This window comes from Equus przewalskii, chromosome 2 (assembly GCF_037783145.1).
Source record: "Equus przewalskii isolate Varuska chromosome 2, EquPr2, whole genome shotgun sequence".
Classification (NCBI taxonomy): domain Eukaryota; kingdom Metazoa; phylum Chordata; class Mammalia; order Perissodactyla; family Equidae; genus Equus; species Equus przewalskii.
Genome location: NC_091832.1, coordinates 115,659,434 through 115,677,930, shown reverse-complemented (window position 1 = coordinate 115,677,930; position 18,497 = coordinate 115,659,434). Strand labels below are relative to the sequence as shown.

Here is an 18,497-nt window from a genome sequence, read left to right as displayed (position 1 = left end):
TGTCACTGTGATAGTTCTACTGTCACTGAAAGACGTTATATCACAAATTGCTCACAGAAATGAGTTCCTGATATTGATACCTGAAAGACCTAGTCGCTTCAGAAAGTAAAAGGAGTGTCTTTGGTTTTTCTAGACTCGACTGTACCCTCTCCTCCCAGGGAGGATGGCCACTACTCTGTGAGAAATAGTTACCAGGAATGTTCCCAGTCCTATGACGGGTACTGCCTCCACGGTGGCAAGTGTGTGTATCTTGTACAAGTCGACACACATGCGTGCAAGTAAGTCAAAGTGTCTTCTGCCTGCGCCGAGTCCGGTACTGCAGTCCACAACCCTTAGCTGCTCTGTAAAGTTTATATTGAGGAGATTTTTCTATTATTAGGTTTTTTAGGGAAAAATATGTAGATATACAAAGGTGTGTGTGTGTGTGTGTGTGTATCGCACCCTCCCGGCGTATCACACCAGCCCCCCAACTGCCGGTAGTAAACAGAAATTTAAGGAATTAGTGATTGTCCCTTTCACTGAAATAATTTGATGTTACTACTGGTACAATCTGGGGTTAAACTTCTCATTTTGGTCAAAAAACTTAGATTTGTGAGAGAATCTTTAAAACTTTGATTTATTTTCTGCAAATATATTGAAGGCATCCATGACATGTTTCTGAATTTATAAAAGTGTTATGTATATTCATACTGGACTTCTTGCCTTCAATTCTCAAAAGTAAAATATATATAGATATATATAATTTTCCTTCACTTTCTAATAGTTGACATTTATGTTTTTGTCGTTTAGTAACAACTGCTGGGGGCAGCCACTGCTGCCTTTGTTCCTTTTTGTCCCCACGGTGGCTTCACAGGGGCAAAACATCAACCTAAAAAGTAGGTTGGAGGAAGCCCCAGAACAGAGGCACGCCCCCCCTGTGCCCACCATGCTCACTGCTCTCATGGACGGCCTTCCCCCGGAGCTCTAATAAAACCACACTCCCAATATCTTGTGTCAAATTTTACTTTCAATTACTTTCATATTTTGAAGGCAATATGAGGAAATTGATAGATACCAAAAAATAAATAGATGTCCGAATAAGTTATAGTCTATGACAAAGTGTGTGCGTCTGCATTATAAATCATGTCTGCCTGACAAAGATAATGAAAAATGCTCATGAATATTAGCAAAAATGACTCAGTTGTGATGGAAATCTGCTTTCATTTCATATGTGCACACTTCAATTTTCTGACCTAAGATATATCTAGCACTTAAAATAGTTATCCTTGATTTTGATAATAAGGATCAAATTTTTGCCTGTTCATGATTTATTATTATCCCAAATAATGAGATTATGAAAACAGATGTCCTCGTTTATTACATCGTGGTTTGTTTTTCTTTCTGATACTTTAACTTTGGATTATAAAAGACATCATCATAATTTGAAGGGTACTGCAGGCTCACGTACTGCGTTCAGAATGTTGTTTTTGTTTTGATCTGTTAGTGTCAATTCGTTAAATGATTTACGAACTCTTTAGCATACTGCTTTTCTTTCTGTTGTTAAATCCTGATGAAAATATCATGTTACCGTGGTAATGTTTTAAACATGAGTTGCTACAAAAATGACTTTAAACTGGAAAAAACACTCAAATTTAAGGATTTTTTAATCAAAAGCAATATTTGAAATATCACCACAGTTCCCATTCGTCTGGATCATAACTTTGTTTTTGAATTCTACGTTTAGTAAAATTGTGGTTTAATCAAACATTCAACCCTTCCCTCCTCCTGCCCCGATGACCTCACCTTGTATGTTTTTAATTCCATGATAACACATCTCCAGGGAGCACTTACCAGTCCGACTTTGATTAGAAACGCTGTACGGGCATCATTGCGCGCAGTGTTCTCAACGCAGCGAGCAGGTTCAGAAAGAGCCATCTTCCTTTCTGGCTTGGAGGCGACAGAAGGTCTCCTCAGATACAGAAAACCCCTGGCTGCCCCAGGATGCAGAGAATGTGTGAGCACTGGAAGGCTCCTTGCCCAAGGTCTTCCTCAAAGGTTCCCTGGTCTGGAGATTCTCAGAAGTCCCCCACCTTCTGAGCTCAGAAGAGGTCCTCACTCATTCTCGTCTGCCTTTGAACCAACCCACACCCTCCTGGCAGGTCTTCTTCAGCCAGGATTCCCCCAACACAGGCGCTATGAGATGTTTCCTGAAGAAAGGGGCGTGTAGTCTAATCAGTGTGAGAAACGCTGCATCCCCTAGCCTTCAAGGCTGGCTTCGTGGTACACTGCAGCGCATGAGAAAGTCTTGTTGACCTTTGTTTAGTCCAGAATTTCTTGAAATTGTTTGACCAAGGAAACTGAAACTTATTGAGACAGGAAATCTTTTGTTTAACAGAAGATCTAATTAGTAACCCAAAAAGCTAGGAGTGTGTGGCCTGCCCTTGTGAAGTGCTGACTGACTGCTCCAGGTCTGACAGGCTGGGAGAGGCTCTGATATTGCAGCCTGCCGTGGCTCCCCACGACTCTTGCCCCGTGATTGGTATATGCCTTGGGACCCTCACATCTCTGAAAGGATCGGAGGTGTGGCCCATTAACATTTAACAGTTCAAAAGTGGCTGCTAGGCGTTGATAGCAAGTGTCTAGAACCACCTATAGCTAGAAATAAAACAGTATCCAGGAAGGCCTGGAATTACTTGGTAGTGCTTTGCACTTCCTACACTCGGATCCTGTTGTCTCTTGCATGGTCAATTCCAGAAGAATAGCTTTTCAGAGGTGCATAGAACTTGAAACGCTTTTTGGGAGTAGCCCTGTGTAGTAGAGAGAACCCACGCTTTGAAATCAGAGAACTGTTTGAATCAAACCTGCCATCACTGTGTGACCTCGTACGGATTACTTAACCCCTGTTAGCCTCACTTTCCTCATCTGTAAAATGGGAATGTGTCATCGAAAATAAAATGAGTCAGAGTGCCTAGCACAGCATCAGACACGTAAGATGCTCAACAGATGCTCGTTCCTTCCCCTCCTCTCACTGACAGTGACCCGCTGGAGCCCCTGTGACCCACTCAAGGCAGAACTAGGAGTAGGACCTAGACCTTCGGGGGCTTCGTCTAGTGCTTCTTCCGTGCTGCCTCTTCCCACCACGGGGACTCCGTGTATTCATTCCTTCAAGTCCTTCTGGAATAAGGTGGGGACATGGATAGATAGATAGTTGATCCAGGGCCACAGAGAAGAAATCCCTAACAAGTGAGCATTACAAAATGTTGAACAGGATATTTTTTAGAAGTTTATGCTCTTGCCAAGAATAATAGAATATACTCGTTCTACCCAAGCTCCCCCCAGTTCCCGGAAGCGTGTGTTCCCGGTAGATGGCAGCATTGCTTAATTTACTGTCATCTGAAGGTTCACAGCGTGTGTTGGTGGCTGGTAATTCTAGTCACAATTTCACAAAAGAAATAGCAGGATGTGTGTCGGTGAATGCCTCCTTTTTCCTCCATTTAGTTCCCCCCTGAAGAAAGTAGGCAAATGCTTGTGGTCACCACTGAGACCTTTCCTCTTGGGCCTACAGTGATTTTAAATAAAAAGGGAAAAATGTTTCCTCCGCAGACCAGGCTGTGCTTCCTGTTCAGGGACGACACGTTCTTTTAGAGCCTGGTTTCCACTGAGGGACTCTGCCTTCAAATTCTTCCTTCCTTTGACCTATACTCATTGCAATCTGGCCAAACATTTGTTCAAAGATTCTCTTGGCTCTTAGGGCAGAGTTGCTTTGTGTTGGTCTTGAAGGTGGCTCCTTAGGATTTTAGCCTAACAGAAATTGATCTTTGATCGATTCTTAAAGAGGCAGTATACAAATAACCCGCTATCAATCCCAGGGCCAACAGACCCAAGGGGGAGGTCCAGGCTGCGTGAACTTGTAAATCAGAGTGCTTTGAACTGCCCCTGATGGATTTTGCACATGCTACAAAGAGCTGAGTCTGAAAATGCAGAGGTGCAGAGACAGCTGGGTATTGAGTCTGAAAAACAGAAGCCTTTTTGGCCAGGGCTGACTGCTGACCTCCGTTTGTGTGTTGTCACAGCTGTGTTGTTGGCTACGTCGGAGAGCGATGTCAGCACCAGGACTTGAGGTGGTGGGAACTGCGCCACACCGGCCACGGGTGGCCCCGGAGCATCACCGTGGTGGCCGTCTGCATGGTGGTGCTCATCCTGCTGCTGCTGCTGGGCCTGTGGGGGGCTCACTACCACAGGTGACCTTTGCTTCTCATTGGAACTTTCCAGTCCCTCCCGGGGGAACACCTACCTTCTGTGTCTTCTACACACTTGCATTTACAAGTGGAATAACAGTAGAAGAAAAACAATGGCCCAGGATTTCACGCCTCTGAAAAATCAGTAGTTTTATTCTACCTTGGTCCGTTCCAGTCTTTGTCCACACACCTGCCTAGCTTATGGGGTTGTTGTTTAGCATAACGCGTTTTTGTATTCCACTATTCTCTCTCAGCCTCACATGCTTTCCCCTCTACAGCCTGCCTAGCTGTAATTTTTCATGGCTGCCTTCCACTGAGTTGATTTCCCACAAAGTATTAGCTTTTGTTCAAGAAAATCAGTGTCTTCCCTAATTTGGAAGTTTCTGCTTCTTGGATTTTGTGTTTTCAGTAATTTCAAGTTAAAAGTTAAAAACTGTGGAACAATAATATTTATACATTTAATTTTAAAAAACCCACTACATTAGGGTAAAGGAATGGGCATCACGTTGTTTACTCATTTTCCATTTCTCAGAAAGTAGGAGAGCATCCTCCTCCACTGTCGTCAATACTGGAAGCATTTTACGCACTGTTTTAGTTCGTGCTGTACAAAAATCAGCCAGTTGTAACACTTCTGGGCTGAGGGGGACTTTATTGAATTATCTCATTCAATCTTATTTTATGGCCCAACAACCTAAGACCCACTTAACTAATAGGTCCCAGTTCTCTGGGAACGTGCAGAATAGCTACCAGCCTCTGCAGATAAAGATCCAACCACATGTACTGGTCCTACACCACCCCCTCAGGTGGCAGCTGCCTTGCGTTATGGAGAATTCAGCCTGTTGTCCAAGAGGAGCTCGCCTGAGATCCTGCTGTATTGTAGTGTAGGGCGAAGAGCACGGCTCTGGAGTCAGGGTGCACAGGTTAAAGCCCCAGTCCATGTGTAAATAACATCAGGTACATTATCTAACCTTTGTTATTAACCGTTAATTTCCTTTGCTATAAAGGGGGACGAGAATAGTACTTGATTTATTGTGAGATTAATTGAGTTAATCTAAGTAAAGAGTTTAGTGTAGGTCTGGCATAGAAGGCTTAATGAATGCTGTCTGTTATTACAGTTTTCCCTGAGCTGTAGTCTCCCCCAAAGAGTCACACGTTCCAAACCCTTTTCCATCTCGAGGCACAGGATGCTCAGGCACAAACCTGAAGTTTTAATTCAGAGGTTCATCGGTAACCATTGTACTTTTCAGTCTGGAATTCACTCAATATCTTGGAGGTTTGTAGAAAGAATGTTGAATAGTCATCGCTTGATCCCTTTGGACAGAATGCCAGAAGAAAAGTAGATGCTTGGCAAGTGGTGTAGAAAAATGGAAACAAGAAACTTAGGTTCATGTGTGCCATAATTTTTAAGTATTTTTTTTTAATTCTGTGGGCTGAGACACGGTACGTTTTATGTTCGGTTGATGTTCTTCAGAGCCCTGAATTAATGGCAGATTGCCGGCCTTTTATACTTAGAATTCGAAGGCCAGCTCAGCTGAAACATGGCTGTAGACTTTGTGCACAAAGAAGCGTCTGACTCCCCATTTCCTAAAATCGGAAGTGATAGGGACTATTTCGTCACAAAGAAAATTCATCAGAACTCTTTTTTTCATACTGAAATGCATCCAGAGTTGTAAAGCTCTTTGTGAACGCATCTGCAGTTCTTTTCCCCATAGTCTGATCAGCGGGGCTGCTCACCGCAATGCAGACTTCCAGCTTTGTGCTGGACCACATTGGCACCACGGCCATATCCATTCTGATAGGATCTCATTAAAAATGCGGTCTGAATATTGCCCTGTCGCTGAAGTGTACCAAGAGACACAGCTCTCGCATTGAGCTTTAAGCTGGGCGTGTTGGGTGCTTTTCTTTAAAAGGTTAAAATCAGGGCCGGCCCCACGGCTGAGTGGTTAAGTTCATGCTCTCTGCTTGGGTGGCCCAGGGTTTTGCCACTTTGGATCCTGGGTGTGGACCTAGCACTGCTCCTTGAGCCATGCTGAGGCAGCATCCCACATGGCAGAGCCAGAAGGACCTACAACTATGTCCTGGGGCTCTTTGGGGAGAAGAAGAAGAAGAAAAAATATTGGCAACAGATGTTAGCTCAGGTCCCAATCTTTAAAAGAAAAAACCAAAAGAGTTAGAATCAGTTAATTTCTCCCCTGTAGCAGCCCTGGCCTGCTTTGTCTAGATTGAGTGTTTGATGCTATTTGTCTTGGTTATCTCTCAAAAGATTGAAGTTTGGGAACTAAATAACTTTTTAAGTATTGCAATATTATTACTTGATGAATCTTGATTTCTTGGAAGGACCCCCTCGTAAGAAATCAACAGGAAGTATTCTGTCCCCAACTATAACTTTGCAACTGTTTATGTTAGCCACTTGCTTCAATTTTTTCCTTGACACCTTTGATTAAAAATACGAATAACCCACACCATTTCCTGGTACCACCCGTTACATCAAATTCACAACTGCTGCTTTGAGGACAGGGAGCCCACCTGACACTAAATTTCCCTCCCGTTCACCCCCTCCCCCCTTAGTGCTTAATGTTTGTCAAACAAGGAAGTATTTATAAAACTGGGTTTGGAGGCAGGAGACCTAGTCTATTTCCTGGCTTGGCGACTAGGAGACAGTATTCTGTGGAGTCTTCCACTCCTTGTGTTCTTGTCTCTAATGCCTTGGAGCAGGAGATTGCAGTGGGCCAGTGGAAGGAACCTGGGCCTTGGGTCCTTATGACCCAGCTCCTGGGCTGCCCTTGGTCACTGTGTGCCTTGGGTGAGTCACTGCTGTCTTCCAGCCACCCGGCTTCACTTGTGAAATGGAGCTAATATGGTGTGTGTCCCACAACTTCTGTGATACTATTTCTGTAGACACCTCCCCCCCCCGCCACAAAGCTGTAAGCCCATTAAGGTAGAGACTTTGTTGGTTTTCATGCTGTATCCCAGTATAGGCTGCCTGGGATATAGTTAGTACTCAATAGATTTGTCCATGGATGCATCTCACAGAACCTTGGGAACACATCATCTGGAAAGTTCTGTAGAAAAGAATGCCTTAAAAACCCAAAATTAAGCTCCTAGTTTTCTTAATATTTCTTCTCTCCTGTGCATTTTAAGTTCCTAAATTTCGGTAGCAGAGGTTGTTGTCCGTGGTCATCATTGAGTGGGCTACTGTTTTGTTTTGAGATTGTCTCACATTTTGGCTTTGTTGCAGGGCTCAGAAGCTGCTATTGAAAAATCCAAAGAATCCTTATGAAGAGTCAAGCAGAGATATGAGCGGCAACAGGCCTGCAGACAGCGAGGCTGGCATGTCCTCTTGCCCCCAACCTTGGGTAATACAACCAAAGTACATGAAGCAAGAAATTGGTTTTATGTTAATCCCAGTTCTCATTCTTCAGAGAACTATAGACTCAGAGAACGGAGACTGGAGTCTGTTATAGCTTCCAGCTGGTGTTGATGTTAGCCGACACCACAATATGGGGAGGCCCAGGGCGGGGGGTTGGGGTGAGCTGTGTCCTAAATCAAAGTAATCAGACAGGCTAAAATAGTGCCTTAATTTAATGGCATAAGAAGTTTATGGAATCTTCTTTTCCCAGCATGTAATTTCTTCCTGTAACTTAGATTTCTATGTGTATGTGAAAAGTCTTTCCCAATTATTAGGTGATCCTTTTCAGATAGATGTCTTAAAAGCCCAAGATTATGCTCCTAATTTTCTTAATATTTCTTTTCTCACACACATTTTAAGTCCCTAAGTGTGAGCAGCAAAATATTTGCCAGATTTAGCAAATAAAAGTACAGGACAGCTAGTTAAATTCATACCGATACTGAAAGTTCAAATTTAAATTCCAATTTAACCGGGTGTCTTGTGTCTTATCTGGCCAGCTGGCGCATCTTCCAAGATGCGTAGTGACTGGGAAGTTCAAGATGCCCCATAGATCACCCTCTTCAGTAATTGAGCTGAGAGCTCTAGAGGGCAGACTTGGGACACGCTAAGCTCTCTTGAAACTTGGAATTTCCATTTCCAGAACCCTGTCAGAGATAGCTTGATTGGTTCAGTGTGTGCTCTTGGTATTATTTGTGATGTGTATTGTGGCAGAGGCTGGACTGTATGGCTGGTCCCTAGGGGACTGAAACTTGTGGGCAAATAGGGAAAAGGCTGTCAGGGAGAGGTTATGGAGGGGCAAGGCAACATTTGGGGTCCTCCCCACATCGTTTCTCCCACTCCCCTGCCTCCACCTCCTGCATTCCCAGAAAATAGCTTTCCTGTGGCTACGCTTTTGACCAGCATGTTACCATCTGTCCCTGCCTGTTATAGACATTCAGTGTATACTTATTTTTTGGTTGAACTTGACATGGAAATAAAATAAGAAATGTGAATTCTGGCCTTGCCCTCCTGTCAACTGGCTATCTAATCTTCAGCAAGTCACTTAACCCCTCTTTCCTTTTCAAGACACCAAGGGGTTCAGATCAGATGCGCTCTAAGATGGCTTCCGTCTGAAGGGATTCCATCAGTGTGTGACTCTGGGTGGACTTGGCTATAGGACGTCCTCAATGCTTTGAGGCCTCATGACTCTGCGGACTTCTAAATTACCCGGATTGCACTTGTCAGTCTGTATGGTATTTCATTCAGGTCTTGGGTAGCAAGTTTAATTCATCTTATTTAAATCATGGGAGAGAAGGAGAAACACAATCTGTGTATATCTAGTTTTTTAAAAAAAATCAAGAACACTTGCCACAGTCACGAGCAGCTTGTTGGCTCCGAGCTATGGTGGGAGGCCTGGGGCTGCTGAGTTCTGTCCTCCTGACTGTCAGAACTGGCCTGGACGCCCACTGCTGCTGCAGACACCAGCGAGCAGGGGAGGGAGCTGAGCACCCAGACCACGAGCAGACGCAGCAGAAACAAATCTGGTTCCATCAGCTGCCTTCCTCATCTCAGCCCAGAATTCTGGGATCTACGTTCTTCTGACAGAGAGGCATGTGGTTAGAAAGTTTGCCGTGCCGGGGGCTGGATTTTGACTGGAGCCAGAAATAATGGGCATGTGCACTTAAACAGCAGGTCATGTATTGATTTTGTGACAGGTTGCCACTAGGAGACCATTAATGAGGAGGTGGCAGCAAAGCAAGATTAGTATGGTGGAAAACAAGAAAATGAAAACACAGGTTCATAGGATTCATCCTTCCATCACCAACATTTCTCTCCCTATTTGACTCCACTCGTTATTCCTTCCTACACTTTTCTCAAGGGAAATATGAGCAAGGAGATTTTTTTTGGTTCCCCTTTTCTCATGGTGCTTCTGATCATGGGCTCCTTCCTGTGGAGGGTCATTTTCTAGACCCATGGAGGACAATCAGCCACAACCCTGGGGCAGTCCCTCTGCTGGGTTGCTGATTGGCAAGGAAGGACCTAGCCAAACTGCGTCCTTTATCCTGGGCACGGGGCGGTCTCTTCTCTTCCCTTTTATCATGGATCTCTTTCAATATCTAATCTATCCAGTGTGGATGGGAACCAGTGAACTCTGGTCAGCCTGCACTGCAAGTGCCCAGTCCCTTGGGGACAATACAAATAATGACAACAATAATCATTTTGTTGACCGAAGAGAAATGTTGTTGTTTTCTGGGCCTGCCTTTTAGAGTTCTGGTGCCCAAGCTATTCAACCATGAAAAAGCATTTCATGGATCACTGCGAAACAGTAGATGCTCTATTAATTATTATTACTCACGAATGAGCCCTGATTACTCAGAACTTAAATTAATTTTATTAACTAAACACACACGTATTTGAAAAGTTGGGGCACACACGTATATGAGATATCGTTTGTCTGGCCTGTGGGCAATGCTTAGAACACTTACAGATTCTTGGATTGCTTAGAGTAAGAAGTAGTCCCTAGGGATCCATGACCCAAAATGTGGGATTCCAAAATTAGCACAAATTCTTCAGTAAACATATCGGTAATGCCTACTTGCTTTAATAGAGAGTGACATAGGATTTCTCATTGAAAATGGAATCTGTCATTAGCCAGAAAGAAATTTGACAGGGCCTTTCTTTCAGCTTTTCGCCTTCCATAGGATGAATGTGATGAAGCCATAGGCTTTTATTTAATGTGTGTTGAGATAGTTTATGAATTATAATAATGTCCTCTCTCTTCCCTTTGTTCTCTGCAGTTTGTGGTTATAAAGGAACAACAGCAAAACCTCAGGAGTGGGGATCAACCTGTGCACCCCAAGGACGGCGAGACAGCAGACGTTGGCCAGTTTTCCTCCCTGGAGCCTGGTGAATGGTTATGTTTACCTGGATGCTGAATGCTTTCCTGCGTGTGACAAGTCTCATCTAAGCCCAGACGCAGTAGTTAAATTATATACGCTATGTGAGCCGCCGGGCTGTATTGGAATGCCCTAGAGCTTTAGAGAAGTAAATTTGGACTGGATTCCTGTCTCACGTGAGGTTACCGTGTTCATTCGAAACTCCGATCCCATCGCTGTCTGCTGTTGATCAGTCTGAGCGAGTACACGGAGTGTTTTGAATCACGTTGGGTTTTGAGGTCTTTCCTGCAATTTGGGCCCGATATTGGTAGCCGTAGGTACTTGCAGTGAAGTTATAAATGGCTCTAAGAAAATGCGTCCCATGTTCGAGTAGGAAGAGTTCCTGTGAATTTATGTTGATCTGGGGGTTCTCCTCGGGATTTGGGAGCATTAAGATACCTGCCAGGGGCTGGCCCTCAGCCGGATGCCTGGCCATCTGTGAAGTCCAGGCAGGCCACTGGGAGGAGGGCTGCAGAGCCGAGCCAGGTTCTCAGGCCCTCTGGAACTCAGTCTGCTTCAGGGAAAACAATAGTTAGACACCCTTTGATGTCACACTTGAGCTGCTAATGAGACGAGCTTCAGCTCCATCTATATTTTCTGACACCTGCCCTTCATAAATATGCTTCTTGCTATACTCTCCTCCTCAGATTTCATTATAGAGAGTACACAGGCTTCTTGTTTTGAAAACCTCACTCTAAATTCCTCTCATACATATGTTGCCGTGTAACCTAAATTCAGCACAACTTTATTTCCGAATTTGAGGAATGCCTTGGATATTAAGGTACACTTAAGAATTGAATACTAAAACTGCAATAAATAGTATAGTTTTATATATATACTGTTACCAGTGTTGTTACCTGGATAATGAACACATTCAGCATTTTCGAAAGTGGCTTGGGCTTTCCTTGTTATTGGTAGCATTATTAGACAGTAATGAATATTTTGTAGTCGCATGCTACTTTTTCTTGAGGTGCTAAAAGCACGTAATTCTTTGTTATGAAGGTAATCCTCTTTAGGGGTACATAGAATGCAATTTTGCAAAATAATCAATAGCACAATGATTTGACAAGATATGGTTAAACTCAGAAAAGAACGAGGACCCAGCTGAGTACTCAGAACTAAATGAGAGCGTCTCTCTTTTTACTTACTCTACTGCAAATAGTTTGCCCCATGTCTGTGGGCCACTCACATGACCGTCTCCCACTATGAGTGCTCCCATCCCCAGTCACATCCTGCTGTCTCGTAAATGACGGTGGTGAAAATGCACGCAGAGGTGGGCGGTGGGCAGGTAGAGTGGAGAATGAGATAAAAGATCAGGATTGGCTCTGAGCCAATGCCCTGTCTGTTCCCAGAAAACCCATTAAAATAAAACCCAGGCCTACTAGTGGTGGACTGTAGAACCATTTTCATCAACCTCAGCGAGCATCAGTTGATGCAGGTTAAGTGCAGAGCACCATGCTAAGGGATAGGAATGCAAATGTGTTTAAAACCTGAGCTCTGCTCTCAAGTCCTTCATGGTCCAGATGGGGAAAGAGGAAAGAGGAAGTACACAGAGAAAGCTAAGGAGCAATGGCAGGCGGCATAGTCCTTTAAATCATCTCAACCAACAAGGCTATTTTAATTTTTTAAAACTTTGGTCCAGGAGCCAGCCCAACAGTGCAGCGGTTAAGTGTGCACGTTCTGCTTCGGCAGCCCTGGGTTCGCCTGTTTGGATCCTGGGTGCGGACATGGCACCACTTGGCAAGCCATGCTGTGGTAGCCGTCCCACATATAAAGTAGAGAAAGACGGGCACAGATGTTAGCTCAGGGCCAGTCTTCCTCAGCAAAAAGAGGAGGATCGGTGGCAGATGTTAGCTCAGGGCTAATCTTCATCAAATAAATAAATAAATAAATTGTGTCCAGAATGGTTTGAAAACGGATTCATTTTGGGTCTCATATTTCAGGTCTACTCTCCACTACTATTAGGGTCTTTCTTGCTGAAAATTGTAAATTGTGTGAATACTGAAATGTCTTTTTTCTTTTGTGTAGGGTCATTGCAACAGACATCGTGGAGGAAGGAGCCCCAGATGTATACGGGCACAGAACAAGGTTGCTGCATTCCACCGTCCAGTGGCAAAGGCTCCGGGCCCCAGGCAATGGAGTGTAGCTTTCATCTCCCCTCCTATGGGGCACGGCCCGCTGCTACGGGGGTTGAGAAGCCTCATTCTCTCCTGTCAGCTAACCCGTTATGGCAACAGAGAGCCCCAGATCCACCGCTCTAAATGGAGCTGATTCAGTAAAAACTGGAATGAAAAGGAAGGTCAAGAAGAACAAACTGTATTGGTGGACAGTAATACTACGTTTCAAAAAGTAGAAGAAAAATACAGATTTGGGTTCTACCATCTCTACGACTAATCACATACTCAGCGTCCTAGAGGCAAATATGGATTGTGCTTTCGATTCTTCCTTCAAGCAAGTCCCGCTTCACATTTTCAAGTGAAAGCAACTGGGCGAATCACTAGGTAACTCATTAGAAACCCAATGGAGGTGCTTTGTAAACCATGTCGGCTTCAATAATCAATACAGAGAGGTGTTTTTTCCTGCAGCCACAGAAGAAATTTGGAGTTAAAAGCAGGCAATCATACTGGTTTGGTCAGCTATAAGGTAATTTCTTTTACCTGGACAGAACATTTAGCTCAATCTCATGAGATGGTTAGAATATTAAAATTACTGTTATGATACATTGTAGGCATTTAACTTATCGTTGGTGTGGTCCATGCTGATAATTTTGCAGAATAAATTATGATAAAGGAATGAAAAATGTACTAATTTATAGCCTGATTTCGTCAGAATTAGACGCTTATTTTTTCTATTTTAAAATCTTTGAATAAAAACATTTAATTTTTAAAACATTACCCAAGAGACTTCAGTGTTTCTCGGTCATTACTATCCTTTCCCCCACAGGATTTTTTCCTAATGAAAATGTAAATTCTGCCTTTGTATGTTTGCAGAGAATTTTTACTTATTTTTGAATATGAGATTGTAAGCAAATTGCCTGATTTGTTTTCAGTTTGGACAGCAATTTCTTCTAATTATTTAAATAAAATCACCCTAAAACATAAACATTTTATTGTATACATGGTTAAGTGATAAATGATAGTGAAGGCGGTGTTAGAGTTGGACCAAAGTGATTTGCCAAGGTTTTTATTGTTACTCTTTTAAAATATATATATTTGAAATCTCTCTAATGTTATAAAGTAAAATTTTACAAGGTATTCCATTGAAATATCGTACTTGCAGCAGAGACATTGTTACCACAGATTACACAAGCTGATACACTGTGGATGGTCTGGGGCTTTGGATTATTCAATTTATGCGCTAACTAGTCCATTTACTTATTCTTTTGTTTAAATTTTTTTTTTGCTGAGGAAGATCGGCCCTGAGTTAAAATCTGTGCCAATCTTCCTCTATTCTTTTGTACATGGGATGCTGCCGCCTCATGGCTTAATGAGCTGTGTGTAAGCCTGTGCCCGGGATCCGAACCCACAAACCCCAGGCCGCTTAGGTGGAGTGTGCGGACTTAACCATTATGCCACTGGGCCGGCCCCTGCTTATCTTTTCTTTTGTTTCTCTTCAACTCCTTGGACCTTGGTTATACAGAAGTTGGCTTAAAAAGGAATTGAAGCACATCTCTTCAAGTGGATACTTCTTAGACATTTTGGCAAAGATTTGGTGGGGGGAGGATAACTTTATTAGTTCATTATTCAGGTGTGACCCTTTTCCCCAGTTCATTTGGGTTTTTCTGTACTCAGTTTTGCTTTAATTGACAGTTGATACCCTGGAGGATCAGAAGACCTGTCTTTATTTCTTATGAGTGAACTGACCTCAGAAAAACAATAGTCATAATTTTCCCAAGTATGGGGAAACTATTTTCCTAAATATGAATACTTTTTCTTCTGAAAGTGCGCATTTTTTGTGTGTTTGAGGAAGATTGGCCCTGAGCTAACATCTGTTGCCAGTCTTTCCTTTTTGCTTGAGAAAGATTGTCGCTGAGTTAACATCTGTGACAATCTTCCTCTACTTTGTGTGTGGGATGCCTCCACAGCATGGCCCATGAGCAGTGTGTAGGTCTGCACCTAGGATCCGAACCTGCAAACCCCGGGCTGCCAAAGCGGAGTGTGTGAACTTAACCACTACACCACTGGGCCAGCCCTGCAAAGTGAGCATGTTTGATGCTTTAAGGGTTTAGATTATGTTTTTGTATTTTAGCACCTCATTCTTTTAGGATTTCAAAGATGACATGAGACCACAATAGCTCGTAACATAGCATTATCTATGAAGCGGAAAATCTCTACTTCCTTCGGGCATTTTGATAAACCTGATACATCATAAACTTGGACTGTGTGAAGTCCTTGACCAGGCTCTAACCCCGGCTCCATGGACTGAGGAAGGAAGAAACACGCCGTGTGTTCTTTAGCCAACAAGTCATCCTGAAGAGATATCTTCTTTTCTTGCAGCTCCACATCTGTACCAAAAATATCATCCTTTAAAAACTTATATTTAGGGACTGGCCCCGTGGCCGAGTGGTTAAGTTCACGTGCTCCGCTGTGGTGGCCCAGGGTTTCACTGGTTCGGATCCTGGGTGCTGACATGGCACTACTCGTCAGGCCACGTTGAGGCAGTGCCCCACATGCCACAACTAGAAGGACCTGCAACTAAGATATACAACTGTGTGCTAGGGAGATTTGGGGAGATAAAGCAGGAAAAAACCCCAAAAAACAAAAAAAAAACCCTTATTTTTAAAAAGGAGCATTTTCATCTAAGGTATTGATTTGCATCTTTTCAGACTGAATATGTTTATTTCCTGGCCCACGTGGTCTCGCTGTGCACAATGCCTGATTGTGGTTCCATCCGGTTAAATATCATCTAGGGCACGTGGCATGAGCATCTGCCCTGGTCTCCAGCACCTAATGGAGGCTTAGCACACTGTGTGCTCTTGAAACCATATGATTCCAGTTCCAACATTAGCCTTGATTTCCAACAGATACCCTTTTCATGTGAAGAAATGATTATTGTGTGATAATTAAAAATGTGTTAAAAGCACTAAATAAGAAATCCTTAAAAAATAGACAAAATAACTGGGAGAAAGGGAAAATAAGACTTTAAGTAGCTGTGACAGGTGGCTAGATTTTGTTGTTTTGTTTTATTTTACTTTTTCTCTCTTCCTTTTCTGTCCTTAAGTGAGAGAGAAGCCCTTCTCCGCGTTCTTCCATCCTGGGCTCTTCGGCTCCAGACATGGCTGAAGCGAATCCTCTCCCATCTGGAACTTGACAGGGTTTCTGTCCTAGTCGCCATCTGCTAGCAGCAGCGTAGCTCAATAGGAAAATACGTGGTGGACATTTGGTCTTATGTGAATCACTCACGCGTCTGAAACAGAGACTTTAGGAAGCATATAAATTACTAACCAGGCAAATCTCATAGCTGGCGATCATTGCCTTTTCTTTTTCCCTCTACAGTGAATATTTGGCCCTTCTGACGTGGTTCAATTTCCATTTCTATTGGGGCAGAAGAAACATTAGGATGTGCCCCACTCAACAGTTAAGCCTTCAGGGGGCATTCTAAACTGAGTTGGAAATTCCAGATTAATGCCTGAATTATTTAGGTTCTTACTTCTCGTTTGTGCCAGTCATCTGTCAGAATAATGAAAGTAGAGTAGATCTGTCTTTATTGAGAATCATTAGGGAGGTATTTTGGACAGTGAGTCAACTGCTGGCACCTGGATCTCTTTAGCTCTAAAATGAGGCATCCTTTGTTGTGAAACAACTTCAAGTCACAGCAAGCACCGATACCAGCTAAGGGATTATTTCTGCCACTGAGACGTGGAGATACTAAGGGCCTTACTGCTTTAAACACCAAATATTCTTTTATTTTATCTGTTTAGGATACCACTCTTTCTCTACCATCGCATAAAACATATTGAGCTGGGGCCGGCCCGGTGGTGCAGTGGTTAAGTGCGCATGTTCTGCTTCGGCGGCCTGGAGTTCTCCAGTTCGGATCCCGGGTGCGGACATGGCACCACTTGGCAAGCCATGCTGTGGTAGGCATCCCACATATAAAGTAGAGGAAGATGGGCATAGATGTTAGCTCAGGGCCAGTCTTCCTCAGCAAAAAGAGGAGGATTGGCAGCAGATGTTAGCTCAGGGCTAATCTTCCTAAAAAAACAAAAACATACTGAGCTAGTTATACACTTTCTCTTGATGACATAAGAGCTTCATTCCACATCAGCCAGAAGAGTGTGCTGTGATTTTGCGATGATCAGAGATCCTCTATTGCATGTTAAAGGTCCTGAGACCCTGAGTCCAAATATTTTGACCTATTATTGTTATTATTTTTTTTTGGATTGCAGCCCTCTAATAGAGTGAATCTTTATTTTTTATTGTGGTAACATTAGTTTACAACGTTATATAAATTTCAGGTGTACATCATTATATATCGACTTCTGTGTAGATTACATCATGTTCACCACCCAAAGACTAATTACAATGCATCACCACACACATGTGCCTAATCACGCCTTTTGCCTTTCCCCCGAACCCTGTTCACCTCTGGGAACCATCAATCCAATCTCTGTCTCTATGTGATTGTTTGTCGTTGTTTTTATCTTCTATTTATGAGTGAGATTCTATGGTATTTGACTTTCTCCCTTTGATTTATTTCGCTTAGCTTAATACCCTCAAGGTCCATCCATGTTGTCACAAATGGCCGGATTTCATCCTTTCTTATGGCTGAGTAGTATTCCATTGTGTATATATACCACATCTTCTTTATCCATTCGTCCCTTGATGGACACCTAGGTTGCTTCCAAGTCTTGGCTATTGTGAATAACACTGAAATGAACAGAGGGGTGCATGTATCTCTATACATTTGTGTTTTCATGTTCTTTGGATAAATACTTAGCAGTGGAATAGCTGGATTGTATGGTAGTTCTATTCTTAATTTGTGAGAAACCTCCATACATTTTCCATAGTGGCTGCACCAGTTTGCACTCCCACCAGCAGTGTATGAGAGTTCCCTTTTCTCTACATCCTCTCCAACACTTGTTATTTTTTGTCTTGTTAATTATAGCCATTCTGACAGGTCTGAGGTGATATCTCATTGTAGTTTTGATTTGCGTTTCCCTAATAGTGATGTTGAACATCTTTTCATGTGCCTATTGGCCATCTGTTTATCTTCTTTGGAGAAATGTCTGTTTAGATCTTTTGCCCATTTTTCAATTGGGTTGTTAGTATTTCTGTTGTTGAGATGTATGAGTTCATTGTATATTTTGGATATTAACCCCTCATCAGATATATGGTTTGCAAATGTCTTCTCCCAATTATTAGGTTGTCTTTTCGTTTTGTTGATGGTTTACTTTGCTGTGCAGAAGTTTTTTAGTTTGATGTAGTCCCATTTGTTTATTTTTTCTACTGTTTCCCTTGTCTTGTCAGCCATGGTATTTGAAAATGTGCTGCTAAGACCAATGTCAAAGAGTGTGCTGCCTATGTTTTCTTCTAGAAGTTTCATGACCTATTATTTTTATTACGTTTCTTGTGGACTTTCAAGCTGTCAACTCTCATGGCTCCATCAATTACCTTCCACAGAAGCTCCTATCACTTTCCTTGTTGCTTTTGTTTTGTAACCTTGGCGTTCAGATAACCAAGCAAGTTAGTGTCATAAGTAAGAGTAACTGAATATTGAAGGGGAGCTTAAGAACATTTCCTGAGTCAAGTTCCTAAATTTCCGCCCTTAGACTTTTGGCATGTCGCATCCTTTTATTTTTTCCGTACTGTGCTCAGCTGCATTCTCAGAAAATAGATACACTGATTCTAGGTAGACTGGGTGATGTCAGTATTATTTAATTACGATACACAATGTAGTGGTTAAGAAGATGGTCTCTGAAGTCAACAGAGCTAGATTTGAATCCCATTGTGTCACTTA

General features: G+C 42.8%; 1 protein-coding gene across 10 annotated transcripts in view; it reads left to right on the top strand.

Annotated features, from left to right (window-relative positions):
• Positions 1-13,435, top strand: part of EGF (epidermal growth factor) — an 81,331-nt gene extending 67,896 nt beyond the window's left edge. For 4 of the 10 annotated variants that reach the window (XM_070611713.1, XM_070611716.1, XM_070611711.1 and 1 more), the window contains 5 exons: positions 134-278; positions 4,053-4,220; positions 7,456-7,573; positions 10,404-10,512; positions 12,570-13,435. In XM_070611713.1, the coding sequence (XP_070467814.1) occupies positions 134-278; positions 4,053-4,220; positions 7,456-7,573; positions 10,404-10,512; positions 12,570-12,802 (773 nt within the window). In that variant the 3' untranslated portion in view covers positions 12,803-13,435. Of the gene's footprint in view, positions 1-133; positions 279-4,052; positions 4,221-7,455; positions 7,574-10,403; positions 10,651-12,569 lie in introns of all 10 variants that reach the window. The other 6 variants (XR_011537785.1, XR_011537784.1, XR_011537786.1 and 3 more) reach the window with 2 other exon arrangements.
• The last annotated feature ends 5,062 nt before the right edge of the window (positions 13,436-18,497 follow it).